The following is a 23,128-nucleotide window of genomic DNA, read 5'->3' on the forward strand; positions in this document are numbered from 1 at the left end:
GTAAATGGAATTTACGAGAAATTAAAATTTTTTAATTTCATAACGATTATGAAAATTAGGATTCATCAAGTGGTGCGCTAATTAATACATTCCGAGGGTCAAATTAAATTTGATTTTAAAAAACATAAAAGATGAAACAATTTATTAATAATATTTAAAATATGAAAAATGGTAAACACGAGAGTCGAGTGAACATGAAAGAATGATCGGTATTAATTACTGTATTTAATTAATATTGCTGAATGCTCATTGTTAGAGACGTGCTGGTACTTTTCTATTTTATTTTATTTTTTTTTATTTTAGTGGACACGGTCCTTGCTCCACAATAAAAGGCTTTTCATATTCTTTATATATATAAATTTTTAAAAAGCGGATAAACTGTCTTGCATTGCCAAATAAAATAAAAAATTAAAAGTACATTTAATTTGATAATAATAAAATGCCGCTTTGCATTTTATTTGCTTTCATTTATTAATGCAATGTGGCAATATTTTTGTATAATGAGATTTAATAATCATGAAATTATATACACAGATAAACAATTTATATTATTTTGTTTTTAATATTATTTTTAAATAATTGCATGGTCGAAAATCCGTTTTAGTTGTGCTAAAATTGATTTTTAAAAAATTGGGAATCTATCTATCTAATTTAGATTTAAATAATTTTTAAAAAAACACTGTGGGGACCAAAATAATTGTATGTGCCAATTTTACAAAATAGAAATAAATTTGCACAAACAAAAAATTTAACCCAGTGTAAAAAAAAATTCCATTCCAGTGAATATTTAAAAAAAAAAAACAAAAAATAAAATCATTTATTTTTTCTTTTTATTATTTTATTTTTGTTATTCTAAATTTCTTTTATTAATGGGTTTAGTTTGCTTGATTAGATTGTGAATTAAAATACAAAAAAAAAAATTCCAAATGTTTTTAGAACGCATGATCTGTGAATTATGAATATCATTTAATTTTAATATAAATATATTAGCATTATTATAACAAATATAATTTTTAAAAAGTATATAGTGTGTTTATTATATATAGTGTTAGTTGTATTTTATAAATTATATTACTTGAGAAGTTGTAGATTTGTTTAAATCATCATTTAATTCTCATTTAGTCTATAATTATTCTAGTGGCCTTGTCTGCTGTTGAAGCATTTTTTTAAAAATAACAATTGATTGCTAAAATTATATTTGATAATAAAATTCATTCAATCTGTCAACAGATTTATTGAGTCTCAATAATTAAATACAATAATATTATTATTATATATTGTTACGTGTTTGCATGGCATGTGAATCAATCATTCGAAAAGAAAAAAAAAACAAGTTATTATTTCAATCATTGAGGTATAATTAGCATCAAATTGTGAAAAATTAATTGACTCAATAATTAAATAATTGGAAAAATAATGAATCATTGCGAATGAATAAATAAATAATTGTTTTTATAAAAATAAACGTCAATATATTCAGTGACAATAATTAAAAAACCAGTGAATATTTAAAAAAAATTAAAGGAAAAAAAACACCAATGAAAAACTTAATAACAATTAATTAATGATTAAACAACGAATAATATTTTAAGGAATAAAATTTTTTTAATATGAAAAAAAAGATAGATTTTTTAAAATAATAAAACGTGTTGTGTAAAATTTTTATGGTTACTAAAAGCAGACACGTGGTTATACAAATTAAAGAAAAACGAAAAAAAAAAATAATATAAGGGTTGAAAGGATTGTGGTGGCTATGATGGTAAAAAACATTTTTGTCTTTGTTAATTTTTTTTTTAAATTTTATTTTTGTTCATTAATGACAAGCAGAGAAACAAGGACAATAAATAAAATAAAAAACAAAACTTTAAAAACAACAATTCAACAAAAATAAAAACGAAATGTAAAAACTCTCGAGAGGCGGAAATTTTAACACGATTGAATACTCTTAACTCGTCTTTGACAAATATTTTAAATACATAAGTAGTATAATATCCAATTTTAGAAACCATTGAAAATACTTTGTCAACTTTGCCAAGTTAAAAAATAATAACAACAATAAATTACAATAAAAAGCAAATCTCTTTTAAGCTAGTTTTTACTTTGTAAATTTTCATGGTATTTATTTAAAGAACATTAAAAGCTAACGAAAAATAAATAAAGTACATGTTAAAATTTTCAAGACTAAATGAAAAAAAATTATAAATAAATAATAATAATAGAATATTTAAGTCGAGTCAAGTTAAACAGCCTTTCAACCCTCACCTAGAAATTATTTCGAAAAAAAATTTGTTTCTAAATCTCATCTTGATAATCACAAACACCAATAGATTAACATACTCATTCTTGATATATTTTTTTTGTATTCACATTATGATGTATGTATACATTTAAAATATTTTATGTATGCGAAAATAAAAAATAGTGTCTTTAGAAATATTTCTATTTATAAATACAAAAAAAACAAAATCGAAAATAATAATAATTATTTTTTATTTTTTGCTTCATATTAATATCTAGTGTCTGTTTTTTTAAAAAAACACTATATTTACATATTATTGTACATATTTAATAATTTAAAAAAATACAATTTAAAATTAATTAATATAACAAAAACAAAAATATTAAAAATGAGTGTCAATAATAAAAAATATTCCAATGAAGAGGCTAATTTCAAATTGTAAATAAAAAAAAATACTTTTCAATTATTAAATTCTCCATAATCAATAATCAATTAAAAAAAAAATGTTAATATATTATTATTAAATACTGGTAAATTAATTGAAATAATATTTTTTTTTTTTTCGAAATCAATTTGAGATGGTTTCTTTTAATGGTTGTCTCAGTTTAATTTTTTTTTTTCTATAAATTTATTGCGAAAACATAATGACGATCGATTGAGCTATTTTATATGAATACAAGAAAATATACAAATGAAATATACAAATAAATAAAGGCGATAATAAAAATGGTAAATATATTAATAAAATTAAACAGTATTATATATAAATCAAAGAGATGATGGAAGATTAATTGGAGTTTGCATCAGGATATGGAGATGGGCTTTGAAAGAAATGGGAATATCATGATAATGGGTAGACTATTATATATAAATAATACATACAATAATAATAAATTTGTTTAGTAGTATATAGAATGTGCCGGTATAGACTAACAAAGTAATATCGAGTGGAAATGGTGCTGTCTGAAGCTTTCTGTCATTTTATTTATTTTTTTCTCAAATTAATTTTCTTATTTTTAATTCAAGATTCTTTTGTTTCACATCAAAGAAGAAATAAAATTTTTCAATTAAATACTTTTTTAAATATTTAAAATAATATTTAATATTGAAATTTTTTTTTTTATTTGTTCTTTTCAACGTGAATCAATTGGTCTGGAATTAATAACTCTCTCTCTTTTGATTCCTTTGCACTTTGATATTTTTATTTTACAGCTTATTGCAATATATTTTATTTATGCTTTAGTGTATACTAATGAAAATATTTTTATTTTTTAATAATAATGCAACTTTTATTGTGTCTGTTATATGTAAATTAATAATTAATTTTGTGTTTTTGTGTGAGCTTCGATGAGAACGGATTTTTGGCACTTGAAACATTTGTAATATATTTTTTTTTTTTCTATTTATTTTTTATTTTCTTTCAGGATAATTTATTATTTTCTTTATTTACTAAGTAAACACAGATATGAAAATACGTTTGGTGGGTTGTACCTTTATCTTCCAAGTGGTTTTATTCGTCTTGTTTTTTAAAAAAATCTCACTAAGAATTATTCAATGAAAAGTTTGAAAAATAAAATAATTGTACCAGTACGTTGAAGTTTGTTGGATAAATCAGGGATGATCTCTCGACTCTCAACGTTCTTTATATTTACTCTATAAACAAATTATATATTTTTTTTTTATTTTTGTAAATTCTTTTAATGTTGTTTTAAAGATAAAACACTTGGCACATGAATCATCCACCAAACGTCTTTTTTTCAAGTTGCTTTTTGCACTAACAGAAACGCCAAAAAAAAACAAAATATATTTTAAGTAAAATTGAATCGAGTTAAAAAAATAAAACTAATTTATATTTTATTTTTTTAAGCATCAACAATGCCAACGAGAAAAGATCGTGATACAACATCAAGTTTAGCTCTGATTGGAGTTGTCATTGCTGCTGTTTTCATTCTCATCATTGTCATTGACATCATATGTTGCTGTTTCTTAAAAATTGGTATGTTAAAATTTAAATATCCTAAAAAAATATTCAATATTTTATTTATCTAATTTATTTATTCTATTTTCATCAGGAGTTATATTCTATTTCTGCGAAAGATCAAAGAGAAAACCAGTCGATGAAGAAGATGCCAAGCTTGGAAGGTAAAAGAAAAAAAAACAAATTTATTTTATTCAACTCAATATCATACTCATTATTATTGAAAAAAAAATATTAATATATTTTTAAATCATCATATACAATCAAACACGTACATCGAACATTTTTTTTTGTTTTTTTGTTTCTATTACTAAAAAAATAAAAAAATACATCAATCAATGTGATCCACACACACATTTATTCATAACATTATAAACATAATTTTTTTTATCAACATAAAAATGTGCTTTGGCAAGTTTTGGTGCTAAAAATTTCATAATTAATTCTTTATTTTTCTCATATAATCATTAAATTCTATAATCATTTTAAAAAAATAAAAACAATGGGAATGTGTGATGTGCTAGAAAGTGTTCATGGACGATTTTGAATGTTATTTAAAAAAAAAATAATCAAGATATTTATATAATATCATCATATATTTAATACTTCATTTATTAATTTTTCATCATCGACGAGTATAGTCTTTACGGTTGGCGGTTCCCATTGCCATATTGCGATCAAAAAATGGCCAATGTTGCCGGGGTTACGGCCATCCAAGAGTCGGGTAATGGAAAGAATACCATTACGTTGGTCAAACATACGTCAATGTAAGAAATAATTCGAAAAAGAAAATTTAAAAAAGAAGAAAATTAAATTTCTAAAAGAAAAAAAAATTAAATTTCATAAAAAAGTCAATGCATTTATTAAAATTTTTTAAAAAATGACATGGCTTTATGATGATAATTGGCTTTTTCACTTGGCATGATATTTTATTTGTTTTTTTAATTTATTTATTAATTTTTTTAATCACAAAATTGCAATTAATACAGTCTAATTGAAATTGCAATTTATTTTTGTCGTTTGTTCAGTTGAAATTATTTTTTTTTCTAATCACCATTTAAATTTGATGCAATAAATAAATAAACTATTTGTTAAAATTGAAAAGTAAAAATATAATAATCAAATTAAGCATGAAACAAAATAGAAAAAAAAAAAAATTCGTCGAGACGTTTTATCGTCTTCAATGTGCCGCCAACCATTCACCTTAAATAATCAAATTCACACTTAAATTAATCAACAAATGTATTTTATTTTTTATCTCATTTTAAGTTATCAATTTTAGAATTTGTAATTTAATCAATCTCACTAATTGTCTTAACGAATTTTTTTTCATTTACAATTATAAATATTTATAATTATTTTTTTATATAACATAAATAAAAAATGCATCAAGCTATTGAAAATCGTCAGCATCGTTGGCTTGTGCTTTTGGCAATGTTGCATGATTCACACTCATTATTATATATTAATTAAAAAAACAAATATCATTTTATGAATCAATAATAATTACGTGTGCTATTATTATTTATTCAATCGAGGTAATTATTGAATGTACGAAAAATACAATTGGTGTTTTATGTGAGCATGAACTGTGTCATCATTTTATCATTTTATTTACAATTGCACATATGATAAATTTGTTTGTTTGTTTTTTTATTATTGCTATTATTTAATGGAAAATAAATTAATTTTTTTAATAATGCTTTTTACAGAGAAGAGAAAGAACCATTGAGAGAAGAAAAAAAAATAACACCAATTATTGATACTGGCTTGAGGCGAGAAACATCAATAACATTTGATGGCAAACGTTCTGTTTCAAAGACTGGCTTTGTTGGTAAAGACTCAGCTGTCTAGATATTCTTCCGGCGTACTAGATTGTAAATTATTTCATTTTTCCACATAAACAATGACAAATGTTGTTAACGAAAAAAGAAAAAAAATTACTTTTATCATTGTAATAAATACCTTTAATTTGTCAATTGGTTTAACAACATCATGTGGAAAAAATATAACAAAACTTGATTAAATATAAAATTCAATAAAATGATTTTTATCTTTAAATATCAAGTTTATTTTTTTCGATAAACATGACTACATGTCATTTATTCCGAATGCGACTAATTGCACCTGTCAGTAAAGTGTTTAATTTAATATAAATTTCATAAAGTTAAATAAATCATACAAATTTGTGTACTGAGAATGAAAAAAAAAAAATAATAATGCGTCATGAACAATCAAATCGTTCGTATAAAAATTGTTGAAATGAAAAAAATAAAAATAAAAGATAAATCACAGAGGGAAAATGATAAAAAAATATAATTTGTTGATTCAATTTAACAAAAAAAAAAAAAAAAACACAATTATTAATATTATTTCTACTAAAATCACATGATTATTATTCATGTTCTTTTCGTTTCTTGAATAACAAATTGTACAAATTTTGTGACTCATATAGTCAAAGGAAAAAAAAAAATATGTAAGAAATATTCATGAACCCTTTTATCATTTAAAAGAAATAAAATCCAAAAATTTCTATAGAAATATTTACCCCTAAAATAACAAAAATATATAGAGAAAGAAAAAAAATATATATCATGGATTGTACAGTTGTGTGTAGGTGTATTTATCCGTCGGAAATAAACAAAAAAAATTAAATGAAAAAAAAAAAATTTAATAATAATATCGTTAAAGGAAATAATAATCAACAAATGCTTGTCTAATTGTTTCTAATAATAAGCAAACTAGTACGCTGGATTATTTTATAATAATTTAAGAAAGACGAATGAAAAAATAAAAAATAATGTACTATTATCGAGATTTAATTGTCGAGATATAATTTTAGATTTATAAAAATTATTAGACTTTGAAGTTGCGCCTGTGTGTGTATATATAACTATACTTTTCGATAAAAAAAAAAAAGGAACAAATATCTGTGGAGTTTTGAAAATAATAAGTAAAATAATTGATAATGATTTAAAAAGAAAATCAAGATGACAGACTCGCCAATATTCATACAGTATCATTTTCTTTTTGAAGACTGATTCATTTAAGACTAACGAACAAAATTGTGTCATAAAATTTTGAATAAAAAGAAACATAATTAATAATTTTCCATTTCGATTGAATTTTTAATGACAATATTTAAGTATGAATCATTTTTAATAACTTTTTTTTTAATACGAACAAATTATAAATACAATATTATTTTAATTACTATTTAATTTCTTTTAAATACTGTTTTAATTGTTTGTTAATTATTATTTTTTTTTTTTAATCGTTCAATGTCTTATTGACATTTGGCGATAATAAATATCTTAATATTTATGTATAGTATACTTAAATAATTAATAAGAACAAAATAAAAAAAATGTAAACATGGAAATGTAAAATTTTTAATAACATTTTTTGCACAAATTATTATTGTCAGCTGACTTTTTATTGATAAAAAGTTAATTAGTATTGAGCATGAAAAATATAAAAGTAAAAATTATTATATAATGTGCAAAAGGTGTCATTGAAATAGCCTGGTGTACTAAAATGGCTTAATGAATGCGTTTGATGACAAAAAGAAAAAAAAAAGTAAAAATAGAAAAAAAAAAAAAAAAAAACAATGTGATAAGTTTTTTGTAAATGCTTGTAAACGTACTCTCTATCAATTAAGAAAGTATTGATTAATATCTGTAGATTAGTATTAGTAAAATCCACAAATGCACTCTGTTCGAAAAGAATGCTTATCATTTCGTTTTTTTTTTTCGCAAAACTAATTTGTTAATAATTTTAAATAACATTAATTTGGTTATTTAAAAAGATAAACAAGCAGTTCTTTTTTATTGCTAAATTTTCAAGTATAAAAAAATATTTTTGACAAGCATTCTTTTTGTGCAATAGCTTTTTTACGTAAAAGGGAAAAGTAAAATTTATTAAAAGAAAAATATAACATTGTGAAGTTATTTAATAAATTTTTTTTGCCAAATATATAGTACTTATTAGCCGCATAAGTTAAAAGATACTGTCATTGTTTAAATAATGACAAATGCCATGTTTATATCAAGAAAAAAAAAACTATATCAAAACATAATTTCATGAAAAAAAAAAATTTATTGGAAGAAACAAAAAAAAAGCAGCTATTTTGTATTTGTTGCCAAATTGACAAATAAATTTTTCTTAAGGAATAATTAATAGTGAAAAAAATTAACAAGAACAAAAATATAAAAAAAATTAATTAAGTATTAATTTGTATCTTCCAAATTGACAAAAAAAAAAAAAAGAGTAAAAAATGACAAATGGAAATTGGACAAAGTTTACTTACAAATATGTATTATTAAAATGTTTTAGTAATTAAGTCATATTTTTTATGCGCATGCTCTTATTGTATTGCGATAAAAAAAAAGAAAAAAAAAAAACTTAAATTATAATAATAAATAAATAAATAAATAACACTTGTAATATTAATTTTTGTAGAAATAATTTTTTTGTAGATTTATTTGTAAAATTTATTTGTTTTCAATGAGTCTCATAATTAATTAACAATAAACCTTAATAATAATTACAATTGATTGGATACAAAATTTAAAATATCAAATTTCATTATTACGAATTAAAAAAAAAAGATTACGTATATAATTTTCATTCAATGTTGTATACGATAATATCACTTTAATGAGTTTAAAACAATTTTTTAAGTACTAAGCAATTAAATTATTTAAAATTAATAATTATTCAAAAATCATAGGTTTTTATAAAGTTAAAAATAACAATTGAACATTTCAACTGTCAAACATAATCATATTTCAATATCAATATTTGATTTAGTACCTTTTTTTATCAGCATTTTTTCTACATTCAATAGTGGTGCCTCAGTTCTCGTATGCCAGACGTAAACCTAAACATTTATTATTTACAATTTTAGATTTCTTATCTTGTATAAATAGCTTACCAATAAAAGTTGATAAATTTCTTAATATATTCAATAATAATAAATACCTTTGTACAACAGTCAGCAAGAGGTTCCAGTTGATCTCTTGTAACCAACTGTTCTAATAATTGTGTCTCTTGATATCCTCCCAATGCTTCAAATGAAAACCATGCATCTTTTTTATCAAGTATAACATTTAAATTAACAGCAAATGCAGCCATATCTAATGGAAATACTCTTTCTGGTTTCCATGCAGCATTAAAACCAATAACTTTATTTGTTGCATTATCGCAAAGTGGTCGTTCAACCATCATACCACCAACCAAACCAACTGGCCATACTCCAACTCGTTTAATTTTACTCATCTGTAAATTTAAAAAATAATAAATATACAATATATTTTTTCATCTAATATACATATACAATTCATCTATAATGATTTACCTCTTGAAATAATTTAACAGAATATGTATTATCATCATCAGCAAAATAAACAACTCCATTTGTTGTTGTATTAGCATAATTATCTCTTATCCATTTTAATGCTGAATTTCTTTGTGAAACACCACGTGGTTTTTTCCATTTTGGATCATTAATACCTAGCTTATAATTTGGTGGTGTTATTGTATTTAAATGTTTATATTTTAATCCACTTTCTTTTAATAAATTTTCAACAAGTTTTGTTTTAACTGGTGAATCTTCAACAACAATCCAATAAAAATTTGGTACTAATAAAAAACTTTGTGCTAATCTTGTTAATTCAGCTTTTTGTACTGGACGTGTAAATGTCGGTGTTATTGCAAATATTATTGGTAAATTATTATTAACATTATTTATACTTTTTGCTACATTATCACATATTTTATATATTTTATTTATCATGTCATTTTGATTAACAATTAATTGAGCTAAATTTTCTAAATTATCATCTGTATTATTTATTTTATTTTCATGTGTATTTACATAATCTGTAATCAAAAAATAACAATATAATAATTAAACATAAATACACAAATGTGTTTATTAAAATAAGTACAAATATTTCGCATGCGCAGTTTAACTATGTCGAAATATTTCTCTGACACCACATGCTTGAAATATATGACTCATTTTCTATGAATTTTTTAATAACAATTATTATAACTTACATGTGAGTGTTATAAAACCAATAATACTGATTAAAATAAATACAGGAAAAATCCTTGAAAATGAACGAGATGTCCTCCACATATCGTTTTCTTTTAATACACTTGGAGTAAGAAGTAATTCGTTTACAGTCATTCTTTCTACGCCATGACACTAAAGTTATTTCTCTTTTACAGCATCAATTATTGAGGTATGTTTACACGATTCAAGATGTTTCAACAGGATGTCTGCCATTTATCTTAACTTTATTTATCTCGCTTAAAATCTTGCGTCTTTTTTGGAGCTATAACTTTCTTAGAAAAAACACAAAAATGTATGGTACCTTCAAAAATAAAAGACGTACTTTTGTACTAACAGCTACTGACGTCATGTACCTTGAAAAGTATGTTTGTACCTCGAGTGGCAACACCGCTGACCAAACTCTATTATCGACTGATTTAATACAACTCTCACAGCATCCAAACAACCTGTTATTTACTCAAGAATTTTTTAGATTTATTGAGATTTTTTTCTCCCACAAAATGACATTGAAATAATCTAAAAGAAAATCATGATATCACGGTTAAATCACGTAAATAAATGACTCTCTTGAAACATTGTCTACATTTACAAATGACAAATGGAAAAAAAAAAATTAATATAAATATTTATTTGATTATTATTTAAATAAAAATAATCTACATGTTAATTTTTAAATGAGATAAAAAATATAAATCATTTTCATAAATTTTTCAGCGGTGATGATTGATGATGAAATTGAAAAATGAGAAAATGAAAAATATTTTTCATTAAAATAATTTACAGTTTTTAAGGGCACCGCAAGATGACGCAATATGTTTTTAAAATGAAGAAAAAAAAATATACAATTTAAATAATAAAATATTATTGAAAATTTATTTAAATTTATTTTTAGAAAAATAAATAAGTATATTATAATTATGTTGTATTATTAAAATAGATGTGGTTTATTGATTTTTAAAAATAAAAATAATATTTCGATTGGTTTATGGATAAATCAAAATTGAATTTTACAGTTGTGTGTTTGTCTGATATGATATTTCATTTAGTGTTTGAAGCGGCTTATCGGTGCTACTTTGGATTTTGCTGTCGAGTTGATAATAACACGTCTTGTGTGTAACCTAATTTATCACATTTTGAATGTAAATAAAAATTAATAAATTCATCATTATTGTGTGTTTAACATTGTGAATTATTTTTTTTTTTTTTAAATAATACAATGAGTTTAAGAAAACCGAGAAGAGATTCAGATGTTATTCTCTCGAAATATAATCAAAAAGAACTTTTATTTAAATTTCTTATCATTGGAGATTATGGAGTTGGTAAGTATATTAATTTTTATATTTTAAATACTGTATTTTATATTTTAATATGTATAAAATTTAATGATACCAGTGATACTTTGATATTTTTTTTTTTTTAACAACATTCTTATTAATTTCTCATTTTCGAAATAAATTGTAATATATTTTTATTTGTTTAACAAATATACAAGATTTATTTTCGACATTTTATATCAATTTATCTTTATTTATTTTTTCTTATTTTTCATTCTAGGTAAAACAGCGATTGTCAGAAGATATACTGAAGGTATTTACTTATTTTTATCTACCTTTCTAAAAATTTTATTTCTTATTTTATTATTTTCTTTTTTTTTTTTAATTTATTGTGTTTTAAAATTTTTATTGTATAAATTATATATTATTTTTTTTTTAAACAATAAATATTTAATATTACAAATTTATTCTTTAACAATAAATATTGTTTTTTTTTTAAATGTTATAATTATTATTATTTGCTATTTTTATTTTTAATTATAAAAAAATTCAAACACTCGCATGAGATTTGCATTAAATTTGCACTTTAATTTTATACCGTTCGAGAAAATAAAATAGCATGTATATGTAGAAATAATAATGAATAAAAAATGTCTTTTTTTTTTGTTTGTAATAAATTAAAAATTAAAAATTAAATTTATTTTTTTAGGTAAATTTTCATCAAATTACAAGATAACTATAGGTGCTGATTTTGCAATTAAAACACTTTATTGGGATCCAAATACTAAAATAAATTTACAACTATGGTATGTTGATTAAAAAATTAAAATTCTGTTTTCCATGTTTTTAAATAACTTTAAATTTTTAAAAAATTCTCTCTTACTAATTTTAACATTTTTTTTTTTCATACAATTTTTTATTTTAAAAAAAACAGGGACATTGCTGGCCACGAAAGGTTTGGATATATGACAAGGGTCTATTACAAATATGCGTAAATATACAATCCAAAAAAATATTTTTAATTTATTCATGAAAAAAATGATATAACTTGAAAAAAAAAAAATAAATGGAAATTTTAATTACAGAGTTGCAGCTGCTCTTGTTTTTGACATATCACGAGTTGCAACATTTCAATCAGTCAAAAAATGGTTGAGTGATCTACGTGAAAAAGTAACATTACAGGATGGCTCAAGTATTCCAATTGTTTTACTTGCAAATAAATATGACATACAACAGAGTGCAATTCAAACTGATCAAATTATTAAATTTTGCAAAGATAATAAAATTTGTAAATGGTTCATTACATCAGCTAAGGATAATTTAAACATTGGTAATTATTTATCTATTATTTATTCGTTAACTTATTGATAATGATAATTAATATTTTTATATAATTTTATTTAGATAACGCAATGTATTATCTTGTTGAGAATGTACTGAGAGCCAAAATTGATGATGATATTAGAGACTCAATAAGACTACGTGAAACATTGCTAATTGATGAAAATAATGGATGCTGCAAATCTCAATGATAATACCAATAAAATTAGTATGTAAATAAAATTTAAAATTCATAAAATTATTATTTAAAAAAACAGATTTAATACTAGTTTCTTTATTTATTTTTTTTTTATTTTTTATTTACAAAAGTTTGGATAGTTTTCTTTGGTCATCCAATTCGAAATTTATTATAAAATAATTAATTAATAATACTTGTAATATATAAATGTAAATTATTTTTTTTTTTTTTTTTTTTTTTTTTATAAACAAATTGTTGGCACGTTAATATTTGATTTATATAATCATCACAACTACACAGAGTCTATGTACGACTCAGTCATATAAATAAATTACTTTAAATAAATTTTTCATAAATTAATTTCTAATGTTGTAATGAGTGAAAAAAAATAAATTATCAAGCTATTTATCTATTTTTTTTTTTTACATATTAATTTATCAATAAAATAATTATTTTATAATTATTTATGATTATTTATATTTGTGTTTTTTAGCCATTAATTAGTTGCTAATGATTTGATGAGTAAAAAAAAAAATTATAAAGATATTTCATGCATGTTTTTTTATATTAATTTATGAATATTATAATTAGATTATAATTGTTTAAATATTATTAAAAAATTACTAGCTTTTTTCTCTTTTTGATTTAATTTTTTTTTTAAATTTAATCATCTTGGAGGTCAGATTTTCTGATAACTGGATTCAATGCGATCGAAACAGTTGACACCATTGTCTTGCTGTAATCCTTTGAATAATCTGAAAATTACAATGAAATTTATTTATAAAATAATTAGAATTTAGTCTATTAAATATCCCACAATTTTTTATAATTTTTATTTGGTATTAATGCATTTTAAATGGTGTGAAATGATTATTGTAAGTCAATATTAGCAAAAATATTATTTAAAAATTTTAAATGATTTTTAAATTTTCCACACTATTTTTGGCAAATAATATATTTAGTAATTTAAATATTAATTAATTTTAATAATTAATTAGTAATTATTAAGTTAGAAAAAAAAAAAAACAAATATTTACAAATTGGAAAAAAATTTTTTATTTAGTAAAATAAATTATTATTATTAGTTTTTTGTTATAATTACTGAGACAGTATTTAGTACCTAGCTTTTTTTATTTTCCAATATTTAATAACATGCAATATTTGTGTCTATTGGTTCCATGATTTTCCATCATACTCAAAATTAATCAGCAGATTGTTATTTATTTATCGAAAATTCATTTTTTCTTTTTTATTATTTTTAATTATTTTTTTTTAAAAAAGCTGCATCAATTATTGTAGATTATTCAGAATTTCGTTTCGACATCGCCATTTTTTATAAGTTTCTCTACAAAGAAAAATTTAAAAAAAAAAAAAAAACAAAAAACAAATCTGATTTTACAAAGCCAACAGACAAAGCTAAAAATATGTTTTCTTTTTTTTTTTTTTAAATTAATTATCTCGTTGTAATTTTAAATTATCTGTGCACTTGTTATTTTTTTTTTTCATTTCATTTATATTTTTTAAATTTGTCTCAGTGTGTGTCAGTTTTACCATGCCAGGCCCAAAATTTTTCTTTTTAAATTTTCCTTTTATGTCTCAATCAACAAAAAAAGAAAAATAAAAAAAAAAAAAAAAAAGAAACCAACATTTTAGCTCTTGACTTACAACGCAAATGAGCCGCGCTTCATATTTTTTTTCATGTAAACAATCAGAGCTTGGTGACCGTAACAACAATGTGATGGTTACCTTGGCCAATGTTGTTATGTCCTGGTGCACTGCTACCATGTGGTGTCAATGTTGCTCTTATTTTTGAACAACTTATTATATTAGCATATGCTTGTCTATATTGTTTATTCATTATAACATAAATCAATGGATTTACACATGATGAAAAGTACAATAAAAGATAACCAATCACATGAAATTCTGTTGAAATAAAATTACAATAATTATCAATAATAATCTACAAACTAATAATTAATTTATTAACAAAATCAAATGATAATCTTACTTGGATAATTGACATCTGGATCAGATACTTTGACAATTGTAATGGGCAAATAACAAGCAACAAAACTTAAAAATATTGCTAATACCATTTTAGTTATTCTCCATTCACTTCTTCTTTGTTTTATTTCTCTTGTATCACGTCCTGGTGTATGTGGTGATTTTATTGTTGGACTTGCATGTTTACGCATTCGTGATTCTGAACTAAAAAACAAAAATCAATTTATTATTTATTTTCAATTGAAATATAAATTAAATAAATTACCTGTGAACAACCCAAAATATTTTTGTATAACAACAAACAATGACAATACAAGGAATAATAAATGCAGTTATAAAAAGAAATGTCTTTGAACTTCTACCATTTTCATCCTTGATAATTGAACAAGTACCCAATTTTTCATCGTAATCAAATTTACCTGTAATAATGAAAAATTAATATTTTATTTTAATTGATTTTATCAAGTTGATATTTAATTTAATTTACCCCAGGAACCGGTTAATGTTGGCAATTGCATTCCGTATGAGCATATGTAACACATGGCAATCATCAAGGCAATCCAGTGTTTTTTATAAACTTTAGCATAAAGACTGTGATGAGTTATCATGATAAAACGATTTATTGTTATTGCACCAACACTCAAAAGACTTACACCAATATTTCCATAACGTAAAAATGGTACACCCATACAAAGATATCTATAATTTGTCCAACTTGCATTGACAAATCTTATTGAATCAAATGGCAATACCAGCAGGCAAAATATAAAATCAGCAACACATAAACTAAAAACAAAAAAAAATTCATTATCAATTAATAATTGCATGCAGCCTTTAAAAATTAACTTTTTCATGTTATTTTTTTTTCAACAAGTTGTTTAAATTGTTGACTTGTTTGTGTTATTAATTTCTATTTTCATTCATGAAGAATAACAACGAAAAAATTATAAATTAAAATATAAAATATTCATCAATATAAATGCGTAATAAAAGTTGATGTTTTTTTGTTTTTTAATTGTTAATTATTTATTGGTATTTTTTAAGATTAATTGGCAAAATTTATCACACAAATAAGTTGATACTTTAATTGACTTATTGGAGAAAAAAAAAATTGAATATGACAGTTGATATATTTGAATAAATTAGAATGATCACGGTGTATGTTAATTTTTGATTTTTTTATTTTTCTCATCTCAGTTTATGTCTCTAATAACTAGGCAAAAAAGATTGTCAAATAATGTATTTCCTGTTTCATTGTCAAATACATAAATCAGTCTAGCATTCAATTCACATATTTTATTTTTATCTCTCTTACTTTGAGACATTTAAAATTATCATTACAATATTATTTTATGTTAACATGTAATTTATGTATTAATATCAATTTTTAAATATCAAACTGACCTTATGATAAATGCTGCTGCGACATTACGAATTTTTGGATATCTTGATAGAGCAATTATCGTCAATAAATTACCAAAAAGACCAGTTAATAATATTATTATTGCAACAATTGTTGCAAACATTCTCAGTGGTGGTGAAAACCTAAATGAAAAATAAAACAAAATTTTAAATATTGCGCTTCTGTTAAATATTATTTTATTTTAGAGAGTAATGACAAAATTTTTTTCGACGAAATATATAATACTCAAGTGTATAATAATTTCCGGAAGTTTATCAGTGTCATGTACAATCTCAAAAGTCATATAAATGTAATTTAATCTTAGTTATTAAAATGCCAACTTCAATATACAAGTATCAGGAAACTTTTGTTCATAAATGTTTATGATTAAGTAATTATAAACTTGACTGTGTATATATTTTGTATATGTAGTTTGTATTTAAGGTAAAACTCACCTCGACATTTCACTCTCTGTGTCGGTTTCATTGATATTTCTTCTAAATACACTTGCAAGATCCATTGGATTAAAGTCAAATTGACTTGTCATCTGTAACAAACAAAAATTAAATTTATTTTCATTTATAAAATACTTAAAAATCATTGAATTTAATTTATACTTTGATTTTTACGATAAAATAAATGACAAATAATTTTCGACAATTTAAAAAATAAATATCGAAAAATTGCGATTTATAAAAATATATTTTTCGAAAGATTATTTATAGCTTTATGATAATGAATTTTATTGATTTAAAAAAAATTACAATATCATAAGTTTTAAAAAAGTTTTTCGAATAACATGTCTGTTAGTTTTTTTGAGAATAAAATTTATCTTTTATGTTGATGTATAAACATGAAATAAAAAGAGAAAAAAAAGGAGAAAAAAAAAAAATATGAAGAATAGAAGATTGTTCCAACTGGAATTTTCAAAGCCTGCATTGAATATCATGTATCATAGGGGTAGATTATGGGGGTGTCATTTCCCCTAAAAACTATTATTCTCTATAAAAATACGAGACGACCCCCTTTGGTTTTCTATCAGTCTTTCTTCTTTCTATCACCTTTATTCTCTACATAAACAAATTCAAAATGCATTCAACGATCTGGAAACTAATAAAGCATTTTTAGCTAAATCAAAATTTATCATAATCATAAATATATTTCTGCTAAATTAAATGCAAACATTCAGCTTGCAATATTTGTCATTTTTATATTTTAAAAATATTTTATTAAACATTATTTTGTCTATTTAATTTAGCTAAACTTGTTTTTCTATTTTCTTTCATCAATTTTAATTAAATTATTTTTCATTTTTCTTTTGCAATTATTATTTTTTTATTTAAATAATATAATTTTTGAAATTTAGAAATAATATTTTGTTATTTTTATATTAATTGTGACGCCAGACATATTATTTTTTAAATTTTATTTATATTTTTCATAGGAGAGTCATTCATGGGGGTGCTGGATTTGTTAAACTGAGGTTAAACAGTTGTACATTAACCTCGATTGAGTTTAATTAAAAAAAATTAACAAACACCCGGTGGATGACTTTTTTTTTTCCTCTCAATATGTTGAAAAAAAAAAAATTAATAACTTAATTTTTACTACAGTAAAAACATTTTACATGGTAATATAATAAATTAGAAAAGAAAAAAAACGAAACATTTTAAAGTTAATCACAAAAGCAAATATATTTCTTTACAACATAGTGATACAAAAGAATGAGTCAAACTTGACTCACTGCAAAAATATCTCTCAGGTGAAAGTATATATATGTATACAAAACGTGTTATTATTATATTTTTTTTTTATTTAATATTCAGGTGTATGTTATCACGACTTATGAGCACGTGTGATGACGATATTAAAGCCAGTTCATATAGTCATTTTAAACAGCTGTTTTCTATTACAAAATATATCATTGTAAATTTTTTTTGTTAAATTTTTATTCTATCTGCAAATAAGTATTAATTTTTTTTTTCTCAAAATGGAAATAAATGATAATTTATATATTTATTTGTAAAAGGAATGAATTTGATTTTTTAAGGATATATATGATTTCAAATATGACCCGCATTTGTAGTTAATAATGTTAATATAAAAAACATAAATAAAATATAAAAATCATGATTTTTAGATAAGGAATTTATCATTTATAATATTTTATTATATATTTTTAGTTGATGATTCATTGAATCAATTATTGTGACTCAGTATTCACGTCACGCTTCCGAAACACGTTTTAATGAATATATCATCAATTTGTACTATGGATTTCTCTGTAGAAATATCTATACAATAATGTCTTATTAATTTTTTTTTTTTTTTTCTCATTTCAATGAACATTTCTTCACGCTATTATATTCAAAATTATTATTTACAATATTTATTTATTTATCAGTGTATTGTTTTGTTTTAAATAAAATTAAAATTCATAAACATCCGGGTATTGTTGACGTGATGTCATTGTAATTTTCTATATGTGTTTACTAAATCATTGTGAGAAAAAAAAAAAATAAAAATTAATAATTATTTCTTTTAAAATATTATCTACATTGTAAAATATTTATTTATTATTTTATTTAAAATTAAATACAAATAAGAAAATTGATAAATTTATTTTGATTTTCAAATTTTTTATCTTTCTCGGCGTTTGTATTTTTTTTTTATTTGTTAATCTTATTAGGAATGATAAAAACAGTTGAAAAAAAATATGTTTTATACAAATTTTTGATATTCGATATGGGAAAGAGTAGTTTATTTATCTGTTGACTCGGTTTATGTACACGGTAGATTTTTATCAGGAGAATTTGTGTACTCAATCATGTACGAAGTGAATCATATTTTTTTTTTTCCTCATATCTTTTTCGTATTGTAATTTTATCATTTTAAATATTTAAAAAATAAAAGATGAAATTGTAAAAGGGTTACTTTTTTAATTGTTAAATGGAAAAAAACAATAAAAAAAAGATATATAAAATTAAGGTCATTATAACGTGAGATCCTATTGAGGGGAATTTAATTTTTTTTGAATATAAAATTTTAAAAAGTCTAATAAGCCGGAAGAACAAAAACAAAGTTAAAAAATTAGTAAAATTTTAAATTTATTTATTGTTTTAATTATTAATTAACAATGTGTATCAATAATTTTATTTTTTTAAATTTTTTTTAAATATTTTCACATGGTCAAGTGTACATTTGAATCAGCTGTGAGTTGAACTTGTCGACTTTTTGATAAACAATTTGATAAAAATAATTAAATATACTTACATTGAAAAATTCCAATAATCAAAACAACAAAAAATAATAGTCAAATAGTTAAACAACACTTTTAATAAACAATAAAAATATTTATCAAATTAAAAACACATTATTCAACTTTAAAAATTATCCCACGCTTTTAATTGATTTTTTTTTTTAACTTATTTTTTCACAAATAACATACACTCAGTCATAATTTAAATTTTTTTATTTTTTTAAATTAATTTTTATTTGCAATATGCATCCACTTGTCCTCTACTCATTTCCAGAAATCATGGGCAAAAAAAAAAAAAAATGAATTTACACACTTGAAAATGAAAAAAAAAAAAAAAATCAAAAATTAAAAATAATTAATTAAATAAATAAATTGATAATTAAATTATTTATTTATCCATTTAATTGACAAGTTAAATGACCGAGTATCACATATCAATAATCAATTACTTATATAAATTACTCAAACGTTGAAAAATATATTTATTTAATTTAATTTTTGTTTTTATCGCTATTGTTGTTGCAATAAGTGTCACAGTTCGACTGCAATGATGCTCGTATAAAGTCCCAAAGCATTCTGTTAAATTTATATTTCTCTAGAATGAATAAAGCGTTTATTTTTGTGTTAGTATTGTACATAGTACTATATAACTCGTAGTGGGGACAAGACTTTGCTTAGCCTTGCCTCAGCTTCGATGACAAATGCATCCACGAGGGTTACCCATACACTAAATACTTTTGATGCTTTTGATGAAAAAAAATATACATATACATATATTTCTTTTTTCAATAATAGCAATAATAAATTGTGTTTATCTGCACGTTTTTGCTTTTGTGATATTTTATTTCTCAACCCTCTGCTCCAATTACTCAAGGGTACAAAAAAATAAATATTAGCAGTATCAACAAAAAAAAAAAAAATTTAATATAATTTCATACTAGTTTTAAATTTCAATGTATTTTTGTACTTTATGTTTACTTGTATATATAACCAGGTGTTACACGTTAAAATAAATTTTTTTCAATTACTTTTTATTGCGGAGTTTTTTAAATTTTTTAGTTGAAAGAAATAAAAAAATACAAGTACATCATATTTAGGATATAAATATTTTGTTCCATATGAAAAGTTTTAAATGGGAAAAAAAAAAATACAACAGGGAAATAGTTTGAATTGAAAAAAAAAAAAAAAAAATCATGTCCCTATCAATTTTTTTAATCATTGGTTAACAAAATGTAATTATTTTTAAAAAGGATGTAGGGGCACAACTTCCATGCAGCCCACACTTTGTATCAGGTTTTTTAAATTTTTTTTATTTTTTTTGTTAATAGGCCACAACAAACCGGTTACAATACTTTTTATATAATAGATTTATTTGACATATTCTTCATCATCAAATATACAACGTAGTAGATGCGTAGGAAAATATGTTGTTTTTATTTTATTGCATTTTAATATGAATATTAAATTGCGTGAGTGGACAGATGAGAATATAGTAGAAATTACATTGATAGGATTTAGTAAAAATTTATTGTTTATTATAATCATTTAAAATATTATTACATAAGTTTACAGGTGTTGTATATCAAGGCCAAATTATATTTGTCGTGATGATAATTATATTTTGAATTTAAAAAATTACAAGTGTATTTTAAATTGTGACTTGACATTTTTGTATTTCATTGTGAAGCTATACATAAATTTCTATTAATTTTTGTTGATAAATTGACACTTGAAGGAGTTAAATTCAAGTTATTTATAATTTTTTTAATGAAAAATTTATGGCAAATGAACGAGTTGGCATTTATTGTTTTTAAAATGAAATAAAACATTTTATTTTTTATATTTTTCTGGATATTTCTTGACGTTGTATGCTTTATTATTTTAAAATGCTTTCCTTTTTTTCCAACATTTTATATCACTATTATCGCTACGAAAATACAATCAACTGTGGTAAATGAATTTTTTAATCTTTATTTTAGATAATTTATTTCTATTTTTAAAATATATACCAAAATATTTGTTTGTATATTTAAAATATTTTTAATTTAAAAAACATTGTGACAAGAAAAGGATCATCCTCCACGTGTATATATTTTCCCATGCCATTTGATTATAAAAATTTAAACATGTGCGTTCAACTTGCCTATATCAAACATCAACTTTTTTTTAAAAAAATTATTTTTTTTCTTCAAAACATCTTTCTTCCTCTGTCACTGAAGTTAGGAGAATAAAAAAAAAATTTAAAACTCGCATGCGACAACCATATCCGAATTTATCCAATTCGTTTATTTATTCTAATTTTTTTTTTAAATTTTTTTACAACTGTTTTTATAAAGTTTCAAGGCTCTCAGATAAGGCTAATTTTTTTTTACTCTTTTATTATTTTACTGACATGAAATTTACATTCAAAAATGAATTATTTATTTTGAAATTATTTATAAATTTGCCAACAGGACAATTCAACTTTTAAATATATAAAAAATAATTTAATATAAAAATTAAAACAATCAACTTTTTATTATTTTATTTATAACATTATGAAAATATTTTTTTATTTATTGTCTCTTCCTTGCTCCATATATTTTGTCATATTTGTTTTTCATTTTTTTTTTGTTATTTATCAAGAAGAAGTCCTGTTAAGTTTTTACCATCAAAAAGTTTTTCGAAAAAAAAAAAAAATATACATATAAAAAAAATTGGAAACTCAAGTTTTGAACGTTGGAAGAATTCAAAAATATATATGAACTTATCAACTTTTGTACATTCTATAACGTGCAAAAGCACTTCGATTTTTTCGAGTCACCAATGACGTGGTCAATTATGTTTTTACGATTCTTTCAATTGCCATCAGTAAAAAAGAAAAAAAAAATAAAAAAAATAAAATATAAGTGAAATGTTTTAGAGATCGATGGATAAGGAGTGGCAGATTACTTTCTCCCTGAAAAAAACGAAAAAAAAAAATCCCCTTTTCCCTTTTTATCATTTTTTTTTTCATAGATAATTTATTTCTTTTTTTTTTTCAGTGTCAAGTTTGATTCATAGATAACGCAAAAATGTGATAAAAAATTATCTTGTCATTTAACTTTCTTGTCGCCCAATTTATTGATACAACACATGAGAAAAAAAAAAGAAAAAAAAATTAATAAATATTTTTTAAAACATGAAATTAAGAAATATAAATATAAAAAATAATAATTTAATTATATGATACATTAGTGACACATGGCAAACAAATGTAAATTAAATCTTTAAAATGTCTTTATTATTTTTTCATTTGATTGTTTTGATAATTCAAAGATGAACATGACGGAAGAGGAAATAAAAAATATACGCGCACGCGTCATTCAACAACCACATGAAATTAAATG

General features: G+C 21.9%; 4 protein-coding genes across 10 annotated transcripts in view; 2 read left to right on the plus strand and 2 right to left on the minus strand.

The window, feature by feature from the left end:
• Nucleotides 1-7,825, plus strand: part of LOC122853072 (fasciclin-2) — a 50,294-nt gene extending 42,469 nt beyond the window's left edge. For 2 of the 4 annotated variants that reach the window (XM_044153306.1, XM_044153308.1), the window contains 4 exons: nt 4,107-4,235; nt 4,312-4,381; nt 4,859-4,984; nt 5,930-7,825. In XM_044153306.1, coding sequence (XP_044009241.1) covers nt 4,107-4,235; nt 4,312-4,381; nt 4,859-4,984; nt 5,930-6,071 — 467 coding nt within the window. In that variant the 3' untranslated portion in view covers nt 6,072-7,825. The remainder of the gene's footprint in view (nt 1-4,106; nt 4,236-4,311; nt 4,382-4,858; nt 4,985-5,929) is intronic. The other 2 variants (XM_044153309.1, XM_044153310.1) reach the window with 1 other exon arrangement.
• An 871-nt stretch (nt 7,826-8,696) lies between these two features.
• Nucleotides 8,697-10,801, minus strand: LOC122853074 (galactosylgalactosylxylosylprotein 3-beta-glucuronosyltransferase I). The gene is made up of 5 exons (XM_044153316.1): nt 10,653-10,801; nt 10,281-10,571; nt 9,577-10,100; nt 9,201-9,497; nt 8,697-9,099 (listed from the first exon to the last, which is right to left on the minus strand). The coding sequence occupies exons 2-5, from the start codon at nt 10,411-10,413 to the stop codon at nt 9,001-9,003; spliced, it is 1,053 nt and encodes a 350-aa protein (XP_044009251.1). The 5' UTR covers nt 10,414-10,571; nt 10,653-10,801; the 3' UTR covers nt 8,697-9,000.
• A 474-nt stretch (nt 10,802-11,275) lies between these two features.
• Nucleotides 11,276-13,145, plus strand: LOC122853076 (ras-related protein Rab-32-like). The gene is made up of 6 exons (XM_044153317.1): nt 11,276-11,618; nt 11,854-11,886; nt 12,283-12,379; nt 12,508-12,564; nt 12,659-12,903; nt 12,978-13,145. The coding sequence occupies exons 1-6, from the start codon at nt 11,516-11,518 to the stop codon at nt 13,103-13,105; spliced, it is 663 nt and encodes a 220-aa protein (XP_044009252.1). The 5' UTR covers nt 11,276-11,515; the 3' UTR covers nt 13,106-13,145.
• A 32-nt stretch (nt 13,146-13,177) lies between these two features.
• On the minus strand, nt 13,178-20,385 carry LOC122853073 (G-protein coupled receptor moody-like). 4 transcript variants are annotated; one of them, XR_006373886.1, is made up of 9 exons: nt 19,775-20,385; nt 16,957-17,048; nt 16,504-16,644; nt 15,587-15,885; nt 15,365-15,518; nt 15,104-15,303; nt 14,839-15,018; nt 14,213-14,437; nt 13,734-13,847 (listed from the first exon to the last, which is right to left on the minus strand). XR_006373886.1 is itself a non-coding variant. In XM_044153313.1 (8 exons), the coding sequence occupies exons 2-8, from the start codon at nt 17,046-17,048 to the stop codon at nt 13,756-13,758; spliced, it is 1,158 nt and encodes a 385-aa protein (XP_044009248.1). In that variant the 5' UTR covers nt 19,775-20,376; the 3' UTR covers nt 13,178-13,755. The 4 variants fall into 4 exon arrangements, 3 of the variants coding, with proteins under 3 accessions (XP_044009248.1, XP_044009250.1, XP_044009249.1); XM_044153313.1 differs by lacking the exon at nt 14,213-14,437 and having other exon boundaries at nt 13,178-13,847; nt 19,775-20,376; XM_044153315.1 differs by lacking the exon at nt 14,213-14,437 and having other exon boundaries at nt 13,753-13,847; nt 14,758-15,018.
• Nucleotides 20,386-23,128: the final 2,743 nt, after the last annotated feature.

Source organism: Aphidius gifuensis, linkage group LG3 (genome assembly GCF_014905175.1).
Source record: "Aphidius gifuensis isolate YNYX2018 linkage group LG3, ASM1490517v1, whole genome shotgun sequence".
NCBI lineage: Eukaryota > Metazoa > Arthropoda > Insecta > Hymenoptera > Braconidae > Aphidius > Aphidius gifuensis.